The 21,945-nt window shown below is 41.1% G+C and overlaps 1 protein-coding gene across 1 annotated transcript in view; it reads left to right on the top strand.

Annotated features, from left to right (window-relative positions):
• The window catches only part of LOC101859764 (proline-rich protein 36), a gene marked incomplete at its 3' end in the record, with an annotated part of 31,775 nt that extends 9,830 nt beyond the window's left edge, over nt 1-21,945 (top strand). Inside the window, 15 exon segments of the mRNA XM_013091393.2 lie at nt 930-1,165; nt 1,676-1,762; nt 2,261-2,382; nt 3,003-3,063; nt 5,238-5,328; nt 9,531-9,626; nt 11,919-11,993; nt 12,792-12,911; nt 14,419-14,540; nt 15,357-15,521; nt 16,219-16,377; nt 17,136-17,650; nt 18,925-19,079; nt 20,308-20,370; nt 21,017-21,945. Of these exon segments, the coding sequence (XP_012946847.1) occupies nt 930-1,165; nt 1,676-1,762; nt 2,261-2,382; nt 3,003-3,063; nt 5,238-5,328; nt 9,531-9,626; nt 11,919-11,993; nt 12,792-12,911; nt 14,419-14,540; nt 15,357-15,521; nt 16,219-16,377; nt 17,136-17,650; nt 18,925-19,079; nt 20,308-20,370; nt 21,017-21,945 (2,996 nt within the window).

Here is a 21,945-nt window from a genome sequence, read left to right as displayed (position 1 = left end):
CAACCATGTGAAAAAAATTGATTTATTGAGGTATCCTTACCTTATTAAATTAAGTGCAGTTAACCCTCATACTTAATTGAACTAATGCCTTGGTGTAGTGGAATCAGTCCATAATGGTCTCTTAAGATCACTGAGAAAAGTGACCGTTATAGGCTGTCGCGTAAGGTTTGAGCAATGGAAGTGAGCTCATGTCATTGGACACTTGAACCTCACAGTGCAAGAGCTGTACTAAGTTCCTTCCCCCTTTAATTTATTATGTAATGCCTAGCCAGGCGAAAAGCCCAGTTGCTACTTTGCATTGATTAAAAGTACACACAGCCTGAGGACAAGTTTAATGGACAAGTTTTGTAGCAAGTGACTGCTATGAGCAGGATTTGAGGCCAACTTGCTGTGAAAGTGATTGACCGTGACTATGTTGGACAGGGACCGCTATGAGCAAGCTTAAGACATTGGAAAAACACAAGGGTGTCACAGAACAGAGGCTTAAAGCGATCATTGTGAAGAGGTGACCACTAAAGTAGGTTCGACTGCACTTTATGCTCTCGGTATAGTGTACACCTGCTGGCTTGCCTTCCTGAATACCCCTCGACTGTCCTGGGTTCGGCAGTCAGGAATTTGAGAATCTTATCACATACACTATTACAATATGTTTTATGTAATTTTGTTCATTGTTAGTTAATCTGTAGTTATAATGTTGGATGTCCCTGAGATTTTTTAAAATTGGCAAGCCGTGCACTTGGTCTTCCATGGCAATTTTCAAGGGGTTTTTTTGGGTCAACTTTCTTTGATTACTGTGGCTACAAGGTACTGCAATGACAGTGTTTATATTTTATTGGCCCAAAAGAGCACATGGTTTGCTTGGTTTTATTTGTTGGAAATATGAAGCGGCAATGTGACGGCAATTATATGATGTATCTTTCTTCATTCAGTTGCGGTGGACAAGATAAATGAGATCATCAAGAGCATGTGCGGGAACAAAAATGACAACCGGGGTCATGTAGGGCAATTTGGTAGTGGAGGCAGAATGCGCCCCCCTCTTCGCATGAACCACAGGTTTCCAGTTCGGATCCCACACAATCAGCCGCCCCCGCCTCTCATGTCTCTGCCTACCCCTCCACCATTGCACACTCAGATGCCACCCCCTCCACAACCAGCTCCTCACACTGTAAGTTTAGTGCTGGGTTTTGTAAGAACTTTTGGTGATATCAGGATCTTTACCTTTTCTAGAATGGGTTGGTGAGTTCAGTCTCGAGTTAGTTGTAGTTCAAAGTCAGATGTACGTGTTCAACTACTGTGAAAATCAGAAGTCCAGGATATATATTTTTGAAAAAATGTGCCCTTTCCTGCCCAGGTAAGGGGAAAGACCATTTAAATGGCTGTTGCTCAGCTGGCACATTCAGATGAGAGTAAGATGTCCCTTATGTGTGTGTGTATAATTTTGTAACTGGTAATTTTTAGAACTGCAAAAGTTTAATGCTTTGTCTTGTGTATATATACCCGAAAGGAAGGATTTTTTTGGTATTTGGAACTCGATCATTAAGTCTCTCGTGGAATGTTAATTCCAACTTACTTCTTACATTTTGTCAGCATTTATGAACATAATGATTTTCAGGTCTTGAAAGGAATTTGCTGACACTTTAATGTATAAATTTTCTGTTTTCTTTTTTCCTCCCAGGTGACAGTCTTACAAGAGAAATTGTACATTGGACTGGAACATGCACCCCCAAATTTTGACACCAAGAATAAACTTTTGGGCCCTGGAGTAAGATTAATCCCAGATTGTCTGTGTAGAGTTGTTCTTGTGTTAGATGCTGTTTGATTTGTGATGATTTATAAAGAATATCTCCGTTAACTGGATGCAGTAACGGGTGCAGTTTGTGAAAAAACGGATGAAACAGCACTATAACATGAAAAGAGCAAGCCATTGTGGAGTACCCTTTGTCCTTCTGCATATTTTAGAGAAAGCAGTTTATGTCTGACTGAAATATTTTGGGCATTTTTTCATCAGCAGTTACTGATGCCTCATTTGAGACCATGTTATTTGGTGATAATTGGTAGTATTGGCCACATTTTATTTCCTTGAAGTTCTGTTTATTGCTGTGACTAAATTTTGCTCCTGATTATCTGCAGGCATATTAAGTGTTTGATGATTACTTTACTCTTTACTTCTTATGTCAGCATATTAACGGTTATTAAAGTGACAGAGGTTCCAGCTGAATTATGTCTAACTACATATTTGTCTTTGTGTATTTCCTATCAGGGCTCCTTCCTGCAACATATCCAGACAGAGACAGGTGCTCATGTCAGCCTCAGAGGAAAAGGTTCTGGTTTTGGTGACCTTGGTGGTGCAGATACCATCGAGCCCATGCATGTGCACATTGAGTATGAACAAAGTTTTTTTTTATATCGCTAGCTTTTGCAGTAGTAAATTTTTGTTCGTAAATGTAGGATTAACGGAAAATGACTTGATATCACTGGTGAGATTTGTGTGTTCAACCACCCTGTTAGTAACCTTAAGTTCATTGGCGGTTTGAGTGTTTGTCCAGGGTTTGGGAGTACACATTCAACAAAAGGAAATCTCCATCTCCTGTCAACTATTTTGATGAATACCACTGAAATAGTCAAGCAGTCAGAAATGGACAGAAAGTGTCGGTAGTGGAATTTTTGAAGAAGGAAGTCAACATCATCATTGCCTTTCTCACCCTGCACCAGGGTATAGGCCACGGACAAACACCTTCCACTTTTCTCTATCCTGTGCTAGATAAATCAAGCCACAAGAAAAAGACTATAAAATGGAATATACGAAGAAGGAAGTGCTGTTCGTATATTCCATTTTATAGTCTTTTTTCTTGTGGCTTGATTTATTTGCTAAGGTTGATCAGATAATACAATTCTGAAGAAGTGGTCTCTGAATTTGATAATTAAAACTAAAAGAATGTTATCCAATAATTTATATATATAAATCAAGTTCAGACTATATACTTTGACTCTCTCCTCCTCAGACATCCATCCTTGGTGGGTCTTCAGGAGGCGAAGAAGTTGGCAGAAAATTTGATACAAACGGTTAGTGTAAACTTTGTTAATTTTTTAAGTATCTTGTGTTTTAGCTGAGTGATAGGATTAGTTCAGTGAAGCACTTGTGTTGTGATTCAGGTGTTTCAACAGAGATTAATGGCTGGCATTTTTCTTTACTGCAGTGAAGGTACTCAAGAGATGTTCCTTGCATTGTGACAGAAATATGTTTTTATTGGCTGATTCTACACATACTACATTTCATATCTGCTCTGGTCCGAGTATAAAATATGTTCTATTATATAGATGTGCTGGTTTTGTTAAATATTTTCCTTAGCAGTCATTGCCTTGTAAGAATTGAGGATGTTAAATTCAACTATAGTTATTTGGCTTTTAATATCGGTTTTGATCAGACTCTCAGGGTCAAGAGGTTGGGCTAAAGATTGGGAAGGGGGAAATTGCATACTAACGAATGCTTTCTTTGCAGGGCCTTTCTTGTGGATTTGTGGGCTCTCTGAAAATGCTCCTTATGTTTAAGATGAAGTTCCGAACTGGTGTGGAAGAGGACAAACTGTGGGCACAGTCCCTAATTCATTATTTTCCAATTTCCCCTTTCAGTCCCCTCCCAATCTCTGCCCCCACCCATCCCATTAAGAACAATATCCTCAGCCCCCACCCCCAACTTCCACCAACCCCTGCTGATTCCTCACTGCTTACCATAGTCTGTTACAGATTCCTTATATTTTGGCTTTGTTGGGAAACTTGTTTGGCCCCCCCATTCCCTTTGTTTTGAAATGATGTCCTTCTGTTCTGTTTAGGTGCTCGCAGCAATTTCCACAGCTGATCACATCATGTTTATTGTACTATTTCTAGGGACATTGCGCTTTAGCACTTCTTTTGTCCTGTCTTTGGTTAGTGTTTACATTAGCTTTTAGTACTTTGGATGTCATGGTGCCAACCTCTGAGTACTATGGAAACAAGGTAGGATGTTTACTGTGGTCACCATGAAAATATGTACAGTCGAATCTGCTCTGGCGGCCACCTGTCTAAGACGATCATGTAATCAAACGTCCTCTCCCCACTTTCCTCTCCACCCCCTACCCCTCATACACATTTTTTTTTACATAATAAGGACACTGTCCAAGACGTTCACCTGTCTTAGACAACTACATTTCTCTTTTACAGTTGATGGCCGTCATGGACAATTTCGGCTGTACTTGTTAAAACTTTTTTTTTTTTTTAAAGTGTACAAGGCATTACTTCGTGTAAGCAACAGTTAATTAGTTTTCTTATCATGTACTGATGAAAGGGTGGAGGAGGAAGCATGAATTTTTTTTTTTTATTGTCGGGGTCAGATTTGAAAGTTATTCTTCTTTTCTGGCTACTAATAAAAATAGCTCAATGATTCCATTTCATTGATTGACCATGATATTAATTATTTTTCCATGCAAGTGCCATCATCCTCAACAGAGTCCTCCTGGGGGGAAGTTGTGGGTTCATGGGGATTTTTCACACCAGGGTGCTTTTAATTTTAGATGTGATGTTACTTTTTACTGAAATATCTTACTAAATATTGTTTCAAGCATTTTTTCGCCACACCCCAGGATATTGTACCGGACTTGATAAATCATTTTACTGTAATGAAGCACTCCACTTGTGCTAGTTTCATCCCTATAGTCTCGGCACAATAGTTTGGGGTTGAAGAAAAATGTCTTGAAATATTAAGAAGTAGCGAGAAATACCAGTAATACTGTTCTCTTTGCAATCTTCACGTCTGTTTTTCTAGTCTTTCTTGGCATTGTAGGAGTTTCTTGTGGAGGATGGAAATGGGTTCATGAAATATTGAGCTGTGGAAATTGCTTCTGCTGGTTAGAAGTTGCTATCCAAATTATACCCTCAGGAATTCTCTTGAGTGGAAAACTGCAGATTTTTCTACCATAAAATTACTGTTGTCATTTTTCAAATAAAAATGTTTGATTTTGTTGGATTTTTTCAAATTTAAATTGCTTGCACATCTTGTTTGATTACAACTGTGCAATTGCTAGCCAGCAGGAAATGTCTTCTCTCTCTTATTCTATTGATTCTAAAATGTGAGCTTTTCTCTCTGTCGGCCCCCCCACTATCCATTTCTTTTCCATGTGGTTTGCATTTTCGTAAATTTGTGGCCAGCGTGACTGGCTGTCCTTTGCTAATCATGCCATGTTTGCTTGGTTATTTCCATGTAGGTGCAACAATCATATGTCAGTTTCCAGCAGGCGTTAGCAGCCATGCCGGCGTCTGTGCCCACTGGGCTCATGACTGGACTGCCCCAGCAGCGTAAGTCTGCTCCTCATTTCTGACCTGCCATGGTCACACAATGTGCTGGTTAACTCCCCAACTGTTTTGTTTGAACACCAGGTTAGAGGTCTCTCTGTCTCTGAGCAGTTCTTGCAGCCTGGCTTGTTGTTGCCTTAGTAGGGCCCCAGAGATGAGTGTAGACTAGAAGTTAGCCTTATAAAAAAAAAACTATTTTTGTGTGTATGTCTTGGTGAATGTATCTTATGTATACAGTGAAACTCGGATTCTGCGAAAGGAGAAAAATTCCCGGTTTCTTTTATTAATAAACATAATTAAAATTCCTTGCATACGAACATGTGAATGAGCAAATTTGTATTCAATGAAGTCACTTGCAGGGTGATCAGCCCACGATGGTGGGGCTTCGAGCAATCCCCTCCCCCCCACCCCAATGAAACTTTCCTTTGTTGCGTATGCTATAGGACCATCTATCGCTCTGCATCATGGATCATTGCATACTTATTTTATATCTCCCACTGTTAATTACGATTGACTTGTTAGAGATGCTCAGCCGGTGTATGTGAACCAATCGGAGGCCACCTTCCACATCAACATGTCTGTTATTGACACAGTAAGAAGATTTTGTGTTTTACTTTTGGTCCACATGCGCCGGGGTCACAAGAGGTTGGGCAGGTGACTAGTATGTGTGTGTGCGGCGCGCACACATATGCGTCTCTTAGGGGAGGGGGGGGGGGGGGTGGCGCAAATGTCAGCAGGGATGTAGATGCATCACAGTCGTATTTTTCGCCAGCAACTGAACAGTGAGACCAGCCTTCCGTCAACGTAATGAATTGTGCACAGGTCTGTGGAACCACACCTTGCCATACACATGGTCTAGCAATGCACCTTGTTCTTCAATGTCATATGTCACAGTTTTGCGTTTGAGAATGTTGGCCTTTTTATACGGCTTGTGCTTTGTTGCAACACTACTTCAAATTTCTCTCCCACTACGTCAGTTTATTTCTCTACATTAGTCTGGGATATGTTCAGTTAAACAGCAAAGAGAAGAAACGAATCTTGCTTGGCACCAACTTTGAAAATTGGAGAAGGGGTTGGGGGTGTAGATTTTGTTGTGAATACAGCAGTGCATCCAGTTCTCTGTCAATTTTTTTAAAAGACAAATTATAAAGGCTATGATGAGACTTTGTACGAAACTCGTGAACTGAAGAGGCGATAAACAAAAATCACTTCTAAGTTCTTTTGTTGTTCCAGTGAGAAAACAAGCCTGACCCTATCGTTTATTGGCTCTGTTAAGGGAAGCAACTGCTCATAAGCGGTCGCTTTGTGGCACCTTTGTTGTGCTCCTTTATACTCGCAATGTGACTCGGTCAGAACAGATGATCCTATCATTACTGATAAAAAAATGCATGCGTTAGTTCACCATTTTTTAATAGTGAACACACGGATTCTACGAACTTCGAGGTCAGGCCAGAGGACTTCGTTATAACCGAGTTTCACTGTATATGTATATAATATATATATTATATATATATATAAACTGTACAGAAATGGAAGAAGCTCCCCAAGACAGTTTTGTTTGAACATGCTAGTTACCACTCTTGTGAAATGTTGGACTGTTTGTATGGAGCATGTAATGGACTTTTTCTGTAGCGTGGGTTGTCTCTTGTGTTAGTGGTTTGTGTTTGTGATGTTTATGTTTTGGTCTGAATGAATGGCTACCGGGTATTGCTTAATAATAGACTATTTAGACTATGTTTATCTTGCTTGTTAAAAGGTATTCTTGTAAGAGTCATGCTTAGATGTGTGAAACTTTCAGTTAGTAATGGATAAATTGGGTAAATTTGACTTTTCTCTTAATTGTGAGAGTTGTATGGTCAGCACAAATTAGCGTAAAAGGTAAGTTTGGATTGTAAATTGTGACTGTGTATGCCTGTTATTGATCAATAATAACATGTCCTGGTTTTCGATTTTTTTCCAACAGAACTACTTGACATTGGTTTCAAGTGTAACGAAAAACATCTACTTTTTCTCAGCATTTCTGTATTATTACAAATAAAACTGTGTTTACTTGTTTCTTTCTATTCAAGATTTAACATGTCATCCTAGTCATGATTGTTTTTGTTTTTTTATAGCATGGATAATACAGCATGTTGTGACTTTTCAGGACACCGTCAGGGCAAAGTCTCTAATTTCAAATATTCCTTAAAAGTAGGAGATGATGTTACTCGCTGGTTGTTGGGTTCCAGCAAGTGATACACAGGCACACAGATATCAGTAATTCATATCATACTTCTTTTTCATCTCAGGTCCGTCATTGATCATTAATTTACCTGTGATGATTTACAAATACAAGCCGAGTATCCCCAGAAACCATGAGCTGCTGGGTTGTTGAACTGTGGATGTACTCATTATCATCCAGTGCCCGATCTGTGACAGACATCGGCGATCATGGTTCTCCATTCATTCATTTGCTTGGATGCTCTTAAAAAACCTACATTTCAGTGATCTTTCCCGGTTACCCATTTGTTTTGGTTCCGTAAGTAGGTTGCTCTGGGCCTACTCCTGCCTCGTTTGCCTTCAGTTTTGCCAGTGAGAGCCAGATGTTCAAGACCTCTATGTCTATTCAGATGTCTCAAAAACTACATTTGTCGTTTCCTGATTGTTTTTAACAGTGAGCGTCGCACGTGGGCCTCATCAAGCACTACCTCATTTGATTTCTTTTCCTTCCCCGATTTTCTCAAGTCTCCTAAGGAACCACATTACTAATGATGTACTAATTTCTTGATATGATCATAATTAGTTACAAATGTCATTGCTAGAGATCATTATATTCTGTCAAAGTGATGTACTCATGTACATTGTACGCTGTGTTTCATGTTTTTCTTCTGTACCTCATCGTGCAAGTTGGCCCTCAGTGTTGTCATAAAGTAATCATGCTACAAGATTGGCTTTTCCTCTCGCCATGTGTATGCTGTTCTGTTGAGTTGACATCCATAGATTTGAAACATGGACAAATGTTTCTGGACCCAACATACTGCTTGCATTTTGTTTTGCATAATCGTAAAACCATCATTCTGAATGCCCTCCTAGTACAGGAATTTGAAATAGAAGTAGAAGTGAGATATCGTCTTCCACCTGGTTCATGAGACAGAAATACCAGTGGTTTTGAAATTGTATTTTATGTCTGGTTGTTTCCTCAGAAGATGATGCTAGTGCACCATCCTCTACAAAGTGTTGTGGAAGTGTTGAAGCCTATGAAGATATGAATGAAGCATTACCACTACCTTACAGTTAAATGATTTATGATGCTCATACTTGTTTTAGGATATTGTGTTCTGGTTTGAATGTAACGGAGATTAAGAAGGTGGTTGATCATTCCCCATTGATCAGACACTGATACACCTCTCCAACATAATAACAGGCCAGCTGAACACCCTTCAGAGACAATCTGAGACAGCACTGAAGGCTACAGGTGGGCCAACACTTATTGCTACCATCAGTTGATGAGTTGACACAATTTCTCAGCAAAACTTGTCTTTTTGTGGAAGCTCACTGAACTTTTTTTTTTGTCATCTGAATTTCTCCTTTTATTTTATGTGATGTATGTATTAATTCGTTGGAATAGAACTCTCTGGACTATGTTGTTTCAGTCATTGTGTTTTTTCCTGTATTGCTTTAGTGTTGAGCACAATCTACTTTTTATTTCAGCGGAACAATCTACTATATTTGATAGTTTTCCAACTCTGTCATGCTGAAACTTTCTGACCATCATGAGCGTGTGTTGTTCCACAGCTAATGATTAAATGACTTGTGTTGATACCGAACTCTGTCTATTGCCCACAGGGAGATGGATCATTTTTTATGCCTTTTATTTACAAAATATTTCTTATCTTTGGAAACATAATTTTCAGGACTTACCAGACAGTACAGTTTTGTCTTTACCCATGTTTTTTCTTTTGTCTGGATCCATTTATATAAATGTAATTGCAATATTGTAATTGTGAATATGTGAATGTGTGAATGTATTGCTTTTTCGTCAAATCTCAAATCTGTGGTTTGAGACAGTAAATGTGTGTTGTGTGGTTCAGACAAAGTGGTGAGTTTTTAAAAACTATTTTTGTGGTGGTACTTTTTGCCATGATCTTTATCTTATGTTTCATGGCGTATAGTTAATATTAATAATAGTGCTGGGACTGAAACCACACCTCCATCTCTTGTTCCAGCAACGTTCCTAGAGCCCCAGCTTGGTCATGGACAGCCTCCCCTGGCTACCATTGCTGCAGTGCAAGAGCAGCCCATGCAAGCCCTCCCGCCTCAAGGTAGGCAGCTGCTTTCACGGGTCATTGGGACATCAAAGCGTAACTTGTTTTTGGCCAGAACAACATGCTCCACATGTCGTTTCCGTTTACTTTATCCCTGTCTGCCAGAACGACATATTGTGTGTCGTTTTCCCCTCTCCTAGTTAACTAAAGGTTTCCATCCAGCCCTCCAAAGCCATATTTGTAATTAGGTCGAATTAAAAATAGACAAGATGGTACTTCCTTTCTTTATGAAAATTTGACACTTGAAGACTTTTTTTTAAAGTGGAGCCAGCTGTATTACAGGCAATGCTGGCTCTATTTGTTTTCTAAATCAAGATTGCTAACCAAAGTTTTACATTCTTTTTCTGCATTCAGTCTCACAACCCGCTTCCCTGATGTTACCGATGGTTAAAATTTTGGCATATTGAACAAGGTAGATCTAGATCCCAAATAGTCAGTGATACAGAAAGCTTCATGAATTTTAAATGATAAGGAGGATTTAATTCTGGCTGGTCACAAAAATCCATGAAATTAACTCTGGCTGATGGGAGTTAAGAATGTATCTCGCTGTTGTAGCCCGAGGCCTAAAGTCGAAATAGATGTTTTAAAAAGTGTTAAATGAATTTAGATCCAGTACTTAAGGTCATTTGTGTATGTATATTTAATCCTATTTTTTAGCCTGTTGGTTAATTGGCATGCAGGCCAAGTAAAAGTTTACTCTCAGAATTATGCCATTAAAAATGAGATGACAGTATGTAAGCATTTTTAATTATATGCTTTTACTTTTGAAACTTTTGAGTTTCCGGTTTCACCTTAGTAACTATTAGCAGAGAGAGTATCTTTTTAAAATACAGAAGTTAAACCTTTGAGCCATAAAAGTAAACAATGGGCAATGATTTGAAGAAGGCCAGAGGATGAACAGCAGTAGTTCCTCATAGTTGCTGGAAACTACCCAGGGACCTTGGTGTGCCTTTATTTTTTTAGTTTCCCTGATTGCCTACAAACTTTACAAGATGATTATTTTTCTTTCAGAATTTTTAGTTTGACACCATCTATGAAAATCCAAATTATAGTGAAATAATTTTTTTTGATTGGCCTTCAGGAAGTCTTATTTTGAGCTCTTGTATTCTTTAATTGTTTAGTTTTTGTGGTCATGAAGGTAAACTGACATTTTGGAATAAGTGTACGAGGAGGGGTAAAATATTGTCAATTCAAGGGTTGTTGTTACTAATGTTTTTTAACATGTGTAAATGAAACCATTTTTGTTTTCTTTTAAAACGAGTCTGTCTACTTGCACTCTTAAACTTATTGTGTGCATATGATTTATGGGTGTAATATATACCTTTTGCTGAATCAGGAAATGTTCCTCAAAATGACTGTTAGTCACTTCAAATGGTTTTTGGATGGAAAGGCATGAGCCTCTTGTATTGGACAATTGGTGTAAATGTATTCATAGGAAAAATGCTTGGCTGTCGCATGAACAAGACCTGAGTTTCATTCCTTAATGTAATGTTGAGAAATTTTTAGCAACTGTCTGTCTTTTTGCTGGGATGTTGTAACCCTCACAGCCCAAGTTGGCCCTGACAGGCAGGATGGGAAGCCCGCTTCCTAAATGATCTAAATTGTGTTGATATAGGTGTAAAAGCACCTACTTATTTAAAAAATCTAATGAATTTCTATAACAGTTTTTCCCCTCATGGAACAATTATTAAAATTGTGTTTCATGTCAGTTTTCAATTTGCTTTCAGGCAAAATTAATTTTGCTCATCGAATCAAAGAATTGAGGAATTTGTATATTAAAATTTGCTGCTTTATGTTGGAAAATGTGCAGAGTTTTTCAGATGGTATTAATATCATCCCTTTGGTTGCTTTTGTAACCTCTGGGTTTAAATGATGAAACTCAAGGCTAAGAAATATTTTGCAACTGTCAACACAACAAATTGATGTGCTGTTTGTGAGGCGGGACCTATGATTTGACTTCCAACTTCAATAGGACTACAAGTGGGAGTCATAAAAATTCTTTAAACAGCCCAAGTTGTGGAATACACTGCTGGGGATTTGGACCCGGGTTGTCCTCCACCGCTGTACAGCTTATTGCCCACTGAGCTGGTGGCGCACCTCAAGTTCAGTTACCTCTTTTTGGTCTTTCTCTTTTCTTTTTTTTTCTTCTTTTCTTTCTTTCTTTCTTTTCTTTTTTTTGTGTGTTTGTTACTCTCTTGTGACATCTTCGGCACTTATATGACTTATTTGTGTTGTAAGTGCTGTAAAACTTACTATAACAAAACAGAAACGATCTGTCTATGTCTACAGTTCAGCAAGTGGGACCTCCAACCATGCTGGTACCAGCTGGGTCAGTGGCTAATTCTATGCCTGCATTACCACAAGGTGAGCACTGCTCTTGATGTTTACCACTGCACAAGCTTTTGCTTCCTTAAACATGTCATGTATTTTTAACTCTTTATGTCTTGGCTGCCAGAAAATTTATCAGCGTACTGGTACTAGTCTGGGCTCTGAGAACACCCATAAAAAATATACCTTAATGTAAAGCAGCTAGTTTTGTTTGTTATTTGTAAAGTTCAGAAATGTGGCCATGCATAGTTCTCTCTATTTAACTTTCCAAAAGGTGGCAGTTTGCTTGGGTTGGAGTGAGACAATTATTGAGTTGTCACTGGTAAAAATAATGCTGGTCTCTATTTTAAGCTTGTAGCCTGCTAAGTTCAAGTACATTAAGACCTAGTGGTGTTTCTTTTTGATATCTTGCTATTTCTCAGCACTGTATGACCCGTCTTTGTGGACATGAGCTTTTTTACACAAGTGGAGGTGATTGAGGGCACCACTGGCATGCCCTTCTTCTCTGCTCTACTTCTGTTTCTGTCTGTTTGTCTAGCTTTCCCCCTCCTCTCTTCAGCACAAAATGCAGGTTTGCCAACTGTCCTGAATTTCCTGGGACTCTCCGCTATTTGGCAATCAAGAATTTGAGAGCCTTATCAAATACAGTAAATCGAAACCAATCCCGCCTGATATAATTTCGTTTATTGTTATATAATATATATAATCTGATGTTGTAACATTGGGTGTCCCAGATTGGGTTGTGCAAAATTTAGCAGTCGTAGAAATGATAATTTTGGTTCCGTGCTTTGTTTGAACTCAAACCGTAGTACAAGCAAAATCTGTTTCTCTCAGCCATGGCCAACACAGCCCCAGGCCAGCCAATGGTGATTCCCCAAAGCCTGAGCTTGACCACCATGCCCCTTGTGAACAGCATGCCCGTGTCGGCGGCCTCCATCATGCAGCAGCAACCACGTGAGTACATGGCCGGGGGCTGACTGCTGCACTGTGGGCATTGAGTGACTTTGCTTGTTTTGATATCAACCACTTCACTGCTACCACAACAATGAGACTTATGCTAAGAAATAGAACTTTTGTCCACTCACTAATTGGTGATAGTAACCACATGTGGTGAGGACGGGATTTTATGATTATTAATAGGGCTTCAAAAGTGTTTAAAATTAACGCTCTGTACAGATTGGTATACCCCATTTCGGGGTGGGCTATTTTTAGATTCTCAAGGTGTGTTAACAAAAAAACCCCAACAACTTTGACTTGTTGACAGATATTGCCCAAAATTAGCAGTGCGAATGAAAATATAAATTTTCACTTTAGCCCTTTTATATATGGGACCTAAGAAAGAATTTTCAATTCTAAGAATAATACTTCTTGAATTTTAACAATCATTTCAAAAATAAAAAAGTTATTGGGTTGTAAAGGTCGGCAAAATATGGATGACCCACATATAGGAAAATACTCCTAAACATTGGTGTTCATATTACGATTTTGTGATAAAGGGTGTCGGGATGAGTCCATTTTATTTATAGCATTGTATCACAACAAGGGATCTTTAAGAATATGTTGGCAGCGTGACTAAATAATGGCAAAGCTTTCTTTGATGACTTTAGACCATGCCAACCATAAAATATAATTTCAATTTAGCGTGCCGTTCAATTAAAACCCCTTTTTCCAGTTGAGACGCGAACACCCCTAGGCGAGGTAAGCTCGCCTTGGATACCCCCATTGCGATGTTACAGGGGAACAGAGAAAAACAAGCGGATGGGTGCACCCGCCATTGCCCTATTTCAAGTGACCAATGAACGGGCTCGGAATAGTCATGCGGGATTTGTAGGTCACAGACATTTGCATTGGGAGTGAGGGGAAAATGGCCGGTCTCAGTGCGAAGCCGCTTTGAACAGGGGGGTAGTCGTTCATTTATGATAAATTCTGCACAACTACTTGACACAGAAGGTTCAAATTTGAACACTTTATAAAGGAAAGATGGATTTCTTACCATCTTGGCGCCGAATATCGAACTCCTTATAGTTTTCGGTATACCCAATACGAAAGTGTTTCCGACACCAAAAGTATAGGTAAATTTATGAGTATGAACTTCGACTTCCACATATCATTAGTTTGCCCTATTTTCTAATTGGTTGCCAAGTTTCATTCACCTTGGTCCAGAAATAGCGCAGAACGAGCTCGAGAAAGTTAGTTACTATCGTTCTGACCCGGTCCAAAAATTCACCCACAAATGGGGACCAAATTTTCGCCACGCATGGAAGCCCGATTGGCATTGCTATCAAAATGGATGGGTTGGCTCCTGAAACTGTTGCAAATTGAACAGACAACATAAACAGGAAACATGTGCGGATGTAGAATGTGCAGAGGAAGGATTATGAGAAGCAAAATTTGGAACAAGTGTGCATCACTTTATTTTTTTTATATCCTTAAACTTTGTCTTTTGTCCCTTGTGCCACAGCACCCATGGAGTTGGCAGGCCAGCAGCAAGTTCTCCTGAGCCAGCAAGTTTCTGCCCCACCGCCCCAGCATCTGACCCCAGTGGGCATGCCTCAGGTGGTCCCCGCACCACAGCCTGTTCAGGTGAGTCCGTCAAAAGGAAACCTCTGTGTATATTTGTGCACTATTACAGGGAAACGAGTTTTTCTAGTTGATGGTTCAAGCTGGTTACCTGTCAGTTTTGTTCCTGATTTGCTTGTCCAAAATTTTTTATCTATCTGTAGATTAAGTTTTCATTTACAAGAAAATTTTTGTAGTGTCTTTGCAGTCCTTTTGCACTGATGAAGTAGTCGACTTTAGATTGCATCTTTGTCAATATACTTTGTAAAGGGATATTACAAATTGTACTGGAAATCTGTCTTATACTGAAATAAGTTCCTTTTCTGGAGCAAGCACTCTCTGAACTCTTTAAGCTAAAATAACGCTGCCTGTCGTTACAGTCGAACCTGCTCTAAAAGCCACCTGTGTAAGACTATCACCTTTTAGAACAGCCTGTTCTGATTTCCTCCCTTTTATCTTTTTTACGTCATAATGACACTGTGAGACGATCACCTGTCTACGCCGGACACTTTTATCTTGTACCATAGGTGGCCGTCTTCAACAGGTTCGAATGAGAGATCAAATCCTTTAGTTCATTTCTGTTTTTGAATTGATGAGATAAATATTTAGAGAGAGATTTTCTTTTGGTCAGAACGCAATGTACTGATTATATGTTACTGTTGTATCGTAAAGTGCCCAGAGCCTTTGTGTGTCTTATGCAGTTGCGAGCGCCGTACAACCTTGCGAAAACTAGAGCCTGTGTACTTTAATCAGGGTTGAACACTATATAAATACCATATATTATTATTATTATTATTATTATTGTTATTATTATTTTGTTTGCCTGTGTGGTCCCTCTAGCAGGCTGTGGCTGCTCCAATGGCCGCCTACTCCCATGTGCAGTCGTCTGTCCAGCTGGTCTCACAGGCTGTGTCGATGGCGCCACCTGGCATGGTGCAGCAACCCGGGCCGCCCATATTGGCTCAAGGTCCACAGCACGGGATTCTACAAGCTCCACCACCACAGGTACTGGTGTCTTGAGACACACATGATTTTGGCAAGACGGTTGGAATTGGAAGACTCATAAATGCCAGTGTCTTTTTTTATTATAAAACTTGGCAGGTGTCTAGGATGGAATGGCTAGTCTCTTGACGTAGCATGCAAAGAATAAAAATTTGGATTATTGTATTGCATTGTATTGCCATCTTCCTGCTGGGATGTATCTGGCTCAGTTGAGGTTAGCAAGGACAGGTTGTGTTGAAGAAAGGCCTCTCCTAAATGATCTAAACTAAGGCAAAAAAGTTTATAGCAGTGTTATGCAAAATACACATTTCAGCAATGCATTTTATTTATTTATCATTGTTATGTTTGGAAAGGTCCCCCCCTTCTTTTTCAATTATTGGTATTAAAGATCGGTACTTGAAGGAATGTTGAAGTGTTTGCACTTTGAGTATCTCCGGGAGAGAAGGGTCTTTTAAACTTTTAAAACCTCTACAACTTAGAGACATAAAAAATAAAAACAGGTTAGAAAAAGAAAATTGACTGTTGTGTAAATTTTGATGAAACGGGCGTGACCATTTCCCTGAGTGGGCAAGTTTAAAAGTCACTATTTGGTCACAACAAAATTTTGGTCAAGTAGTTTGGTTTGGGTATGTGAATATTTTTTCTGCAACATACTAAAATGTCTAATTTGTACTAATGTGATTTTCCTTTTCTTGTGTAGCCTGTACCGTCTATGTCAGCTCCGACGTCAGTCATGTACACGGTGGCTTCATCTAACGCCAGTCTGTATTACACCACACCTAAGGAAGCGGATATGGTGAAGCGCAGGTTTACCGAGGAGAAAGATGACAAGATTCCAGAGAATTTGTTGGGGTACCAGGTGAGGTCCTTGTGATTGCTGCTTGCAGTACAAATCTTTTTTTCTCTTCTCCAGTTTTTATTGTATCTCTCTTTCATAGGTTTGATTTCTGTCTTCTGGAATATACTCTTTAAAAAACCATTTTGAATGTTATATTTATTTCTCCTTTTTCTATCATGTGACTTTCCTTCTATTGACTTTATTTTATTGTATGTACAGCTAGCCTGACTCTGTCTACATTGACTGTCTACCATGTTATGAACTGTTCTTTGGCTTCTGTTACTATGAGGAGGCTTTCAAGTTACCACAGAGATATCTTTCTGTTTTTTCATGCATCCTTTTGTACAAGAAATCTATTTGATTCTTGCATTGGTAGGTTTGTATTCTATATATTCCTTCCTTTTTCAAACTATAACTGTTATGTTCCTAGTCCATCTAGATCAATGAGAATGTTGTTTGAAGATGAAGATACAGGAAGATTTTCTTAACATTTTCTGGAGAAGCCACTACTTTTTAACTCTATTGTACCTAGTTGATTACTCTAGGCCTGTCAACTGCTCAAATTTTTTAGGGACTATCCTGGTTTTTGCAATTGAGAATTTTAGAGCCGTATCGCATACATTCCACCAAAAGCAGTCCCACTTGATGTAATTTTGTTGTTATGTAATCCAAAGTTATACCATTGGGTGTCCCTGGTTGGGTTTTGAAAAAGTTGTCAAGTCTGTAAAGAGTGCCTCGAGGTTTTACTCCAGCCTGTGTTTCATTTGTCTCTCTTGCAGCATGGCCCCCCTCACCTGGTGAACCTGGTCCGGTCCAGCCCGCCCCCACAGTCAGTCCCAGCTCCCATCTCCCAGGGCCCACAGCCCCCACCCCCCATGGCGCCCCAGTTGGTGCAGGGCCCGCCGCCCGGCCTGATTGTGTCTCACCTACCCCCAGAGCAGGGCCAGTTTGCCCACCACCTGGGCGGTCAGACCATCATCCAGCACGCCCCTCAGCCTCTGCTGGCCGGGCCCCCACCCCCAGAGGGACAACAGATCTTGGGCCCACCTCCCCCCGGCCCGCCTCAGTTCCCGCCAAGTATGCCCCCACCTCCCCCGCCACACCAGGGCCTGCCTTCGCATCATCAAGGACCCCCGCCCCCGCTTCACCATCAGGGATTGCCTCCCCCTCCACCCCACCAGGGCCCACCCCTCCCCCACCAGCCGCCCCACCCCCTCCCTCAACATTTACTGGGACCGCCACCAGCTCTGTCACCATCACACCAGCCAAGCCAGTCGCCAGGCCTTGAGTCCAGGTGAGGGTTTGAAGATAGAAAAGAACTTCTGTGTTTATGCTGAGAATGTTAAAAGCCCAACAAAATTCAAGCATGTCATTTGGAAAGCAGAGAGCCTGGCCCAGTGATAACTTCAGTACTGAATCAAGAAGAAAGGGGGAAGGAATACAGAGACATAACACATGTTGATCTAAGGTAGATAAGGTCTGTTCGTGCCGTGTGGCACCTGCAGCTTGTGAGCCATCTAGTTGTCTCACACACACACACTCACGCGCGCACACACACACACACACACACACACACACACACACACAAACACACACACACACACCCAACCTGCCCCCACCCCCCTCATTCAGTTTTGGAAAGGAAAAATTTACAGCTTATACAATGCCTGAAAGGGTGTTGAATCAGAATCAAATGAGACATTTTGTGCTTGCTCAATAACGCAAAAGATCAGGCCCACTGATGCATTTTTCTGAATTTACCTCCACATGTTGCAGTGCTTCCAGTCTTCCGCTATTTTGCGGATTTCCGCAAATTAGCAGAATTCCGCAAACGGAAAAAATTTCCGTGAAAGTTCGTGCCCAAAAAAAAACCTTAAAATTTTTATTTTTTTTAATGCGAAATAAAAAATTTCCGTAATTATTAATAGTCAACCCATACTGGAAGTGCTCTTTTATTTGAAAGTGTAGACAGTGTCTTTCACTTTCACTTTCTAAAGCACAAGAAGCAGAGCACCTGCTCTGTAAACAAGAGGAAGAAATGACGAATGCGGTTCAATGGATCTTGGGCCTGCCAAGAAAAGAAAACTGAAGAGAGCTTGATTTTAAAAAAAATCAAATTTGTTTATTTGTAAATATTGTTGTAGATTTAAGTTGATTATAAGCTGTCAAGTTATTTAGATCTAGCTGTTATACTATTATAAGGATTCTACACATGGTGCAAACCAACACAAGCAGATGAAAGTTGACATTAACTGTCAAGTTTTATAGATCGAGCTGTTACACTACTGCTGTGGATGTACAGTATCGGTACAAGGGAGAAAGCATGGCTTTGAATTTATATGGGTTAACAAGCAGAACATTTTTTATGCAAAGTATGTTTTTTTCTCACTTATTTTCTTGTTAAATTTAAGCTTGAATAGCCAGAAATGGCATACTATACTTAAGATGCCCTGAAACCAAAAAATCTCAACCCCCCTACTAGGGCGCTGCCCTGGACCCGAAAATCCTTGAAAAATGACATCAGCTGCTGGAAGCTCTGATGTTGGTTTTTTACTGTTTCCCTGGCAGACCCCCAAGTCATGGACACTGTGTTGTGAGCTCGGCAGCCCTGATGCCCCCACCACCACCACCTACAGCAGTGACCGCTCAGTCACCTATAGATATGAAGAGAGATGAGGAGAACAGAAGCATGCCGCCGCCCAAGTCTCCCGATGTGCCATGGGGTAGGAATACATTATTATTTATTGTCTATGTCCAATGAGAGTTTAGAAGGGGTTGGAAAAGCTCAATAGGCAACGACTCCAGTGAAAATCCACCCCAGCATAATTTATTTTTTTAGTATGTCCCAAAATTTACTTTGGAATGCAGAACTAATAACTGTTTAAGATAACTATAGCAAACACAGCTCTTTCTTCACCTGGACTCTCTTTTCTTTTGTTTTTCTGGTTTTTACTTTTTTGCCGCAAAGTGCCAAGGCTTCCTCTAGTTTTACCTCTTAGCTCCTCCTTGTAGCTATGCAGCTAATCTGTCAATGCCATTCCCCATTTTGTTTAATTGTAGTGAGTATGGAAAAATTAGTGTCAGGGGTTTTCATATTTTAGTAAGTCACTGGCAGTGTGTGCTGAGTGCTCAAATCGACTTCTTAGTGTGTAAGACTCCCTTATAGTGATGTTAGACCAAGTCTAAGAGCTTGTTTCCTTATGCACGATGCGACGTCCTGTAACGTGTTGTCTTCACCACTCTAAAATCAGTCAAGTAAGATTATAAAGAAACAGTCTCCTGCGATCGGTCCATGTAGCTATCTAGGGTCTTGTCGTGTGCAATAGACTGGGCGTGTTGCAGCTTTTGAGCATCTTTATTGTTCAAAATGCCTAGCCAGGGAGTGACTGTTGACTTGCCGTGTGTGGTGGTGGTGTGTGTGTAGAATGTTCATCAATTCGACCCAATGCAAGTTTTGTGAGTCTAATCTTGTTTTGTTTTTTTGGTGTTTTTTTTAACGGACAGCAGGAGGAGGAAAAGGAGGAAGAAGAGGAGGAGGAGGAAGAAGAAGAGGAGGAGGAGGACTTACACGGGATTAGCCATGTAGGGAATTAAAAATGTCAGCGGCTCCTAGAACTCCCATCTGACGGAGTTTGTACTTCCTTGTCCATTTTGATATAAAAATTTGTAGCTATCTCTCTTCTGTGAATTGCCAGTCGCGCAAGGGCTTAGCCAGTCGCACGCTGCTTAACATCGTGTTGAGCATAAGTACACAGTTTTGTCGCTTTTTTGGCACGTGACTGAAAATTTTGGTGCTATTTGGTAGCACATAAGGATACACATCTCGCAACTAATGAATAGCGACTGTCATATTCTGAAGAAGTTGATAACAACTTTCAATTACTTGAAGTTAATGTAGATGGTTATTTATTCAATCTAATTTTTAAAAAAAATTGTTTTTCTCATTTGCAGAAAATAGTGCCAAGAGAAAAGGATCAAGCCCTCAGCATGAACCAGAGAAAAAGAAGATCAGAGGTTGGTACAACTTTTGGGCTTCTCACATGCACTATGGTTTTGGCCTGTCAGCTGTTTAGTTTCAAAACTATTCAAGTATTTCAGGGGAAGGGCACTGGACAGTGAGCTAGAAGAATGAGTCTGCTTCTTGCTTTAGGATTGGGAGTTATACTTTATAATATTATAAGAAATTTGAGTTGTGCAGAACAATGTTAATAGATTTTAAATAAGTGTCAATGGTTGGCTGGTGTCTTCTGGGAATAGAACTGGATTTTTGTGGAGAAAATCTCTATGAGAGAAAACCATTTTCTTGTCTTTAAAGGTCTTGTGAAAATATTTTTTCTCCAATTTCTATACTGGATGAAGTTGGGACTTGTTAGTGATACTGTCTGTTACTGCTTATGAATTCTTTGGTAGAGGGCTCTTTTGCTTTTGTAAGATTTTTCCCTGGACTCAATAATGGCATGTGTGCACTCAGCCTATAAACTCAAAAGCCTAATTGTTGCATGCATACTGTGTACCCTTTACTGGGTTGTGAACTGGCTATTTCTTTTTGCTGGACTGGATATAGGATTCCATTTTTCTGCCAGTTTGTTGTGCAGGACTGGTATCTTGATGTTTTAATTTTTTTACTTAGTGTAACGCTGCTCTCCATTGCTCCTGTTAGGTATACTAAAGAATAAACAGCAAGGTGAACCAGCCCAAGATGGAGAGAAGGAGGAAGAAGCTGAAAACAACCCAGAAGGAGAACAAGAGGAGGAGAAACCCTCTCACCCTGCCTCCCCTCAGTACCAGGGACAGCCACTTCGCTACCCTGCGATGGCTTCAGACCCGAACCTCCCCCCAACCTCTCAGGAGTCCGGCATCCCCCACCAGCACCGGCCGCTGCTCTCGGCTGTACCCACTAGTCTGGCCCCCATGGCTGGCGTTCCCACCAGCCTCCCCCCTGGTCACCACATTATGCAACAGATCGACCCCAGTCTGCCCCCTCAGGTCCACCTGGCCCCACAACACTTGCACCTGGAAGCTCCCCCTAGACTGGAGGGCCCCCCACCAACGCAGATTGTGGTAGAACACCCCGGTCCCCACGGTGCTCCCATTCACATCACTCACCACCGCGTCCCCGCCCCCGCACAGATACACATCGAGCACCCAGTGGGGGGTGGGCCCCCGCGGCAGGTCCTCATGGAGCACCCGCCCCCTCAGGCCATTCAGATTGAGCACACGGCACCGCCTTCTCTGCAGCCGCCCGCCGGCCACCCGGAGCACCTCCACCACCACCCCCACGCCCACGTGGCAGGAGCCCAGCCCCCACCCAGCCAGGAGATGTATGAGTTTGAGGCAGGCGCCCAGCAAGTTCCCCCAGCCCCTCCGCAGTACCAGAACTTTGAGCATGTGGCCGTCTCTCAGCCCAACCCGTCGGCCGGTGAGCAACAGCTGCTGGCTCCCCCTGGCTCGGCGGTCATCGTGTCCAGCACCCAGCCCTTCCCCCAGTACTCGGTGGCCATCTCCTCGGCTGCCGCGCCTCCCCCTGTAGCGGCAGCGTCGTTTGCACTGCCCACCTCAGCCCCGCCCTTCTCCATCCACAGCCAGCAC

The sequence above is a fragment of the Aplysia californica genome, unplaced genomic scaffold, assembly GCF_000002075.1.
Source record: "Aplysia californica isolate F4 #8 unplaced genomic scaffold, AplCal3.0 scaffold00035, whole genome shotgun sequence".
Lineage (NCBI taxonomy): Eukaryota > Metazoa > Mollusca > Gastropoda > Aplysiida > Aplysiidae > Aplysia > Aplysia californica.
This window is presented reverse-complemented; position numbering and strand designations above follow the sequence as displayed.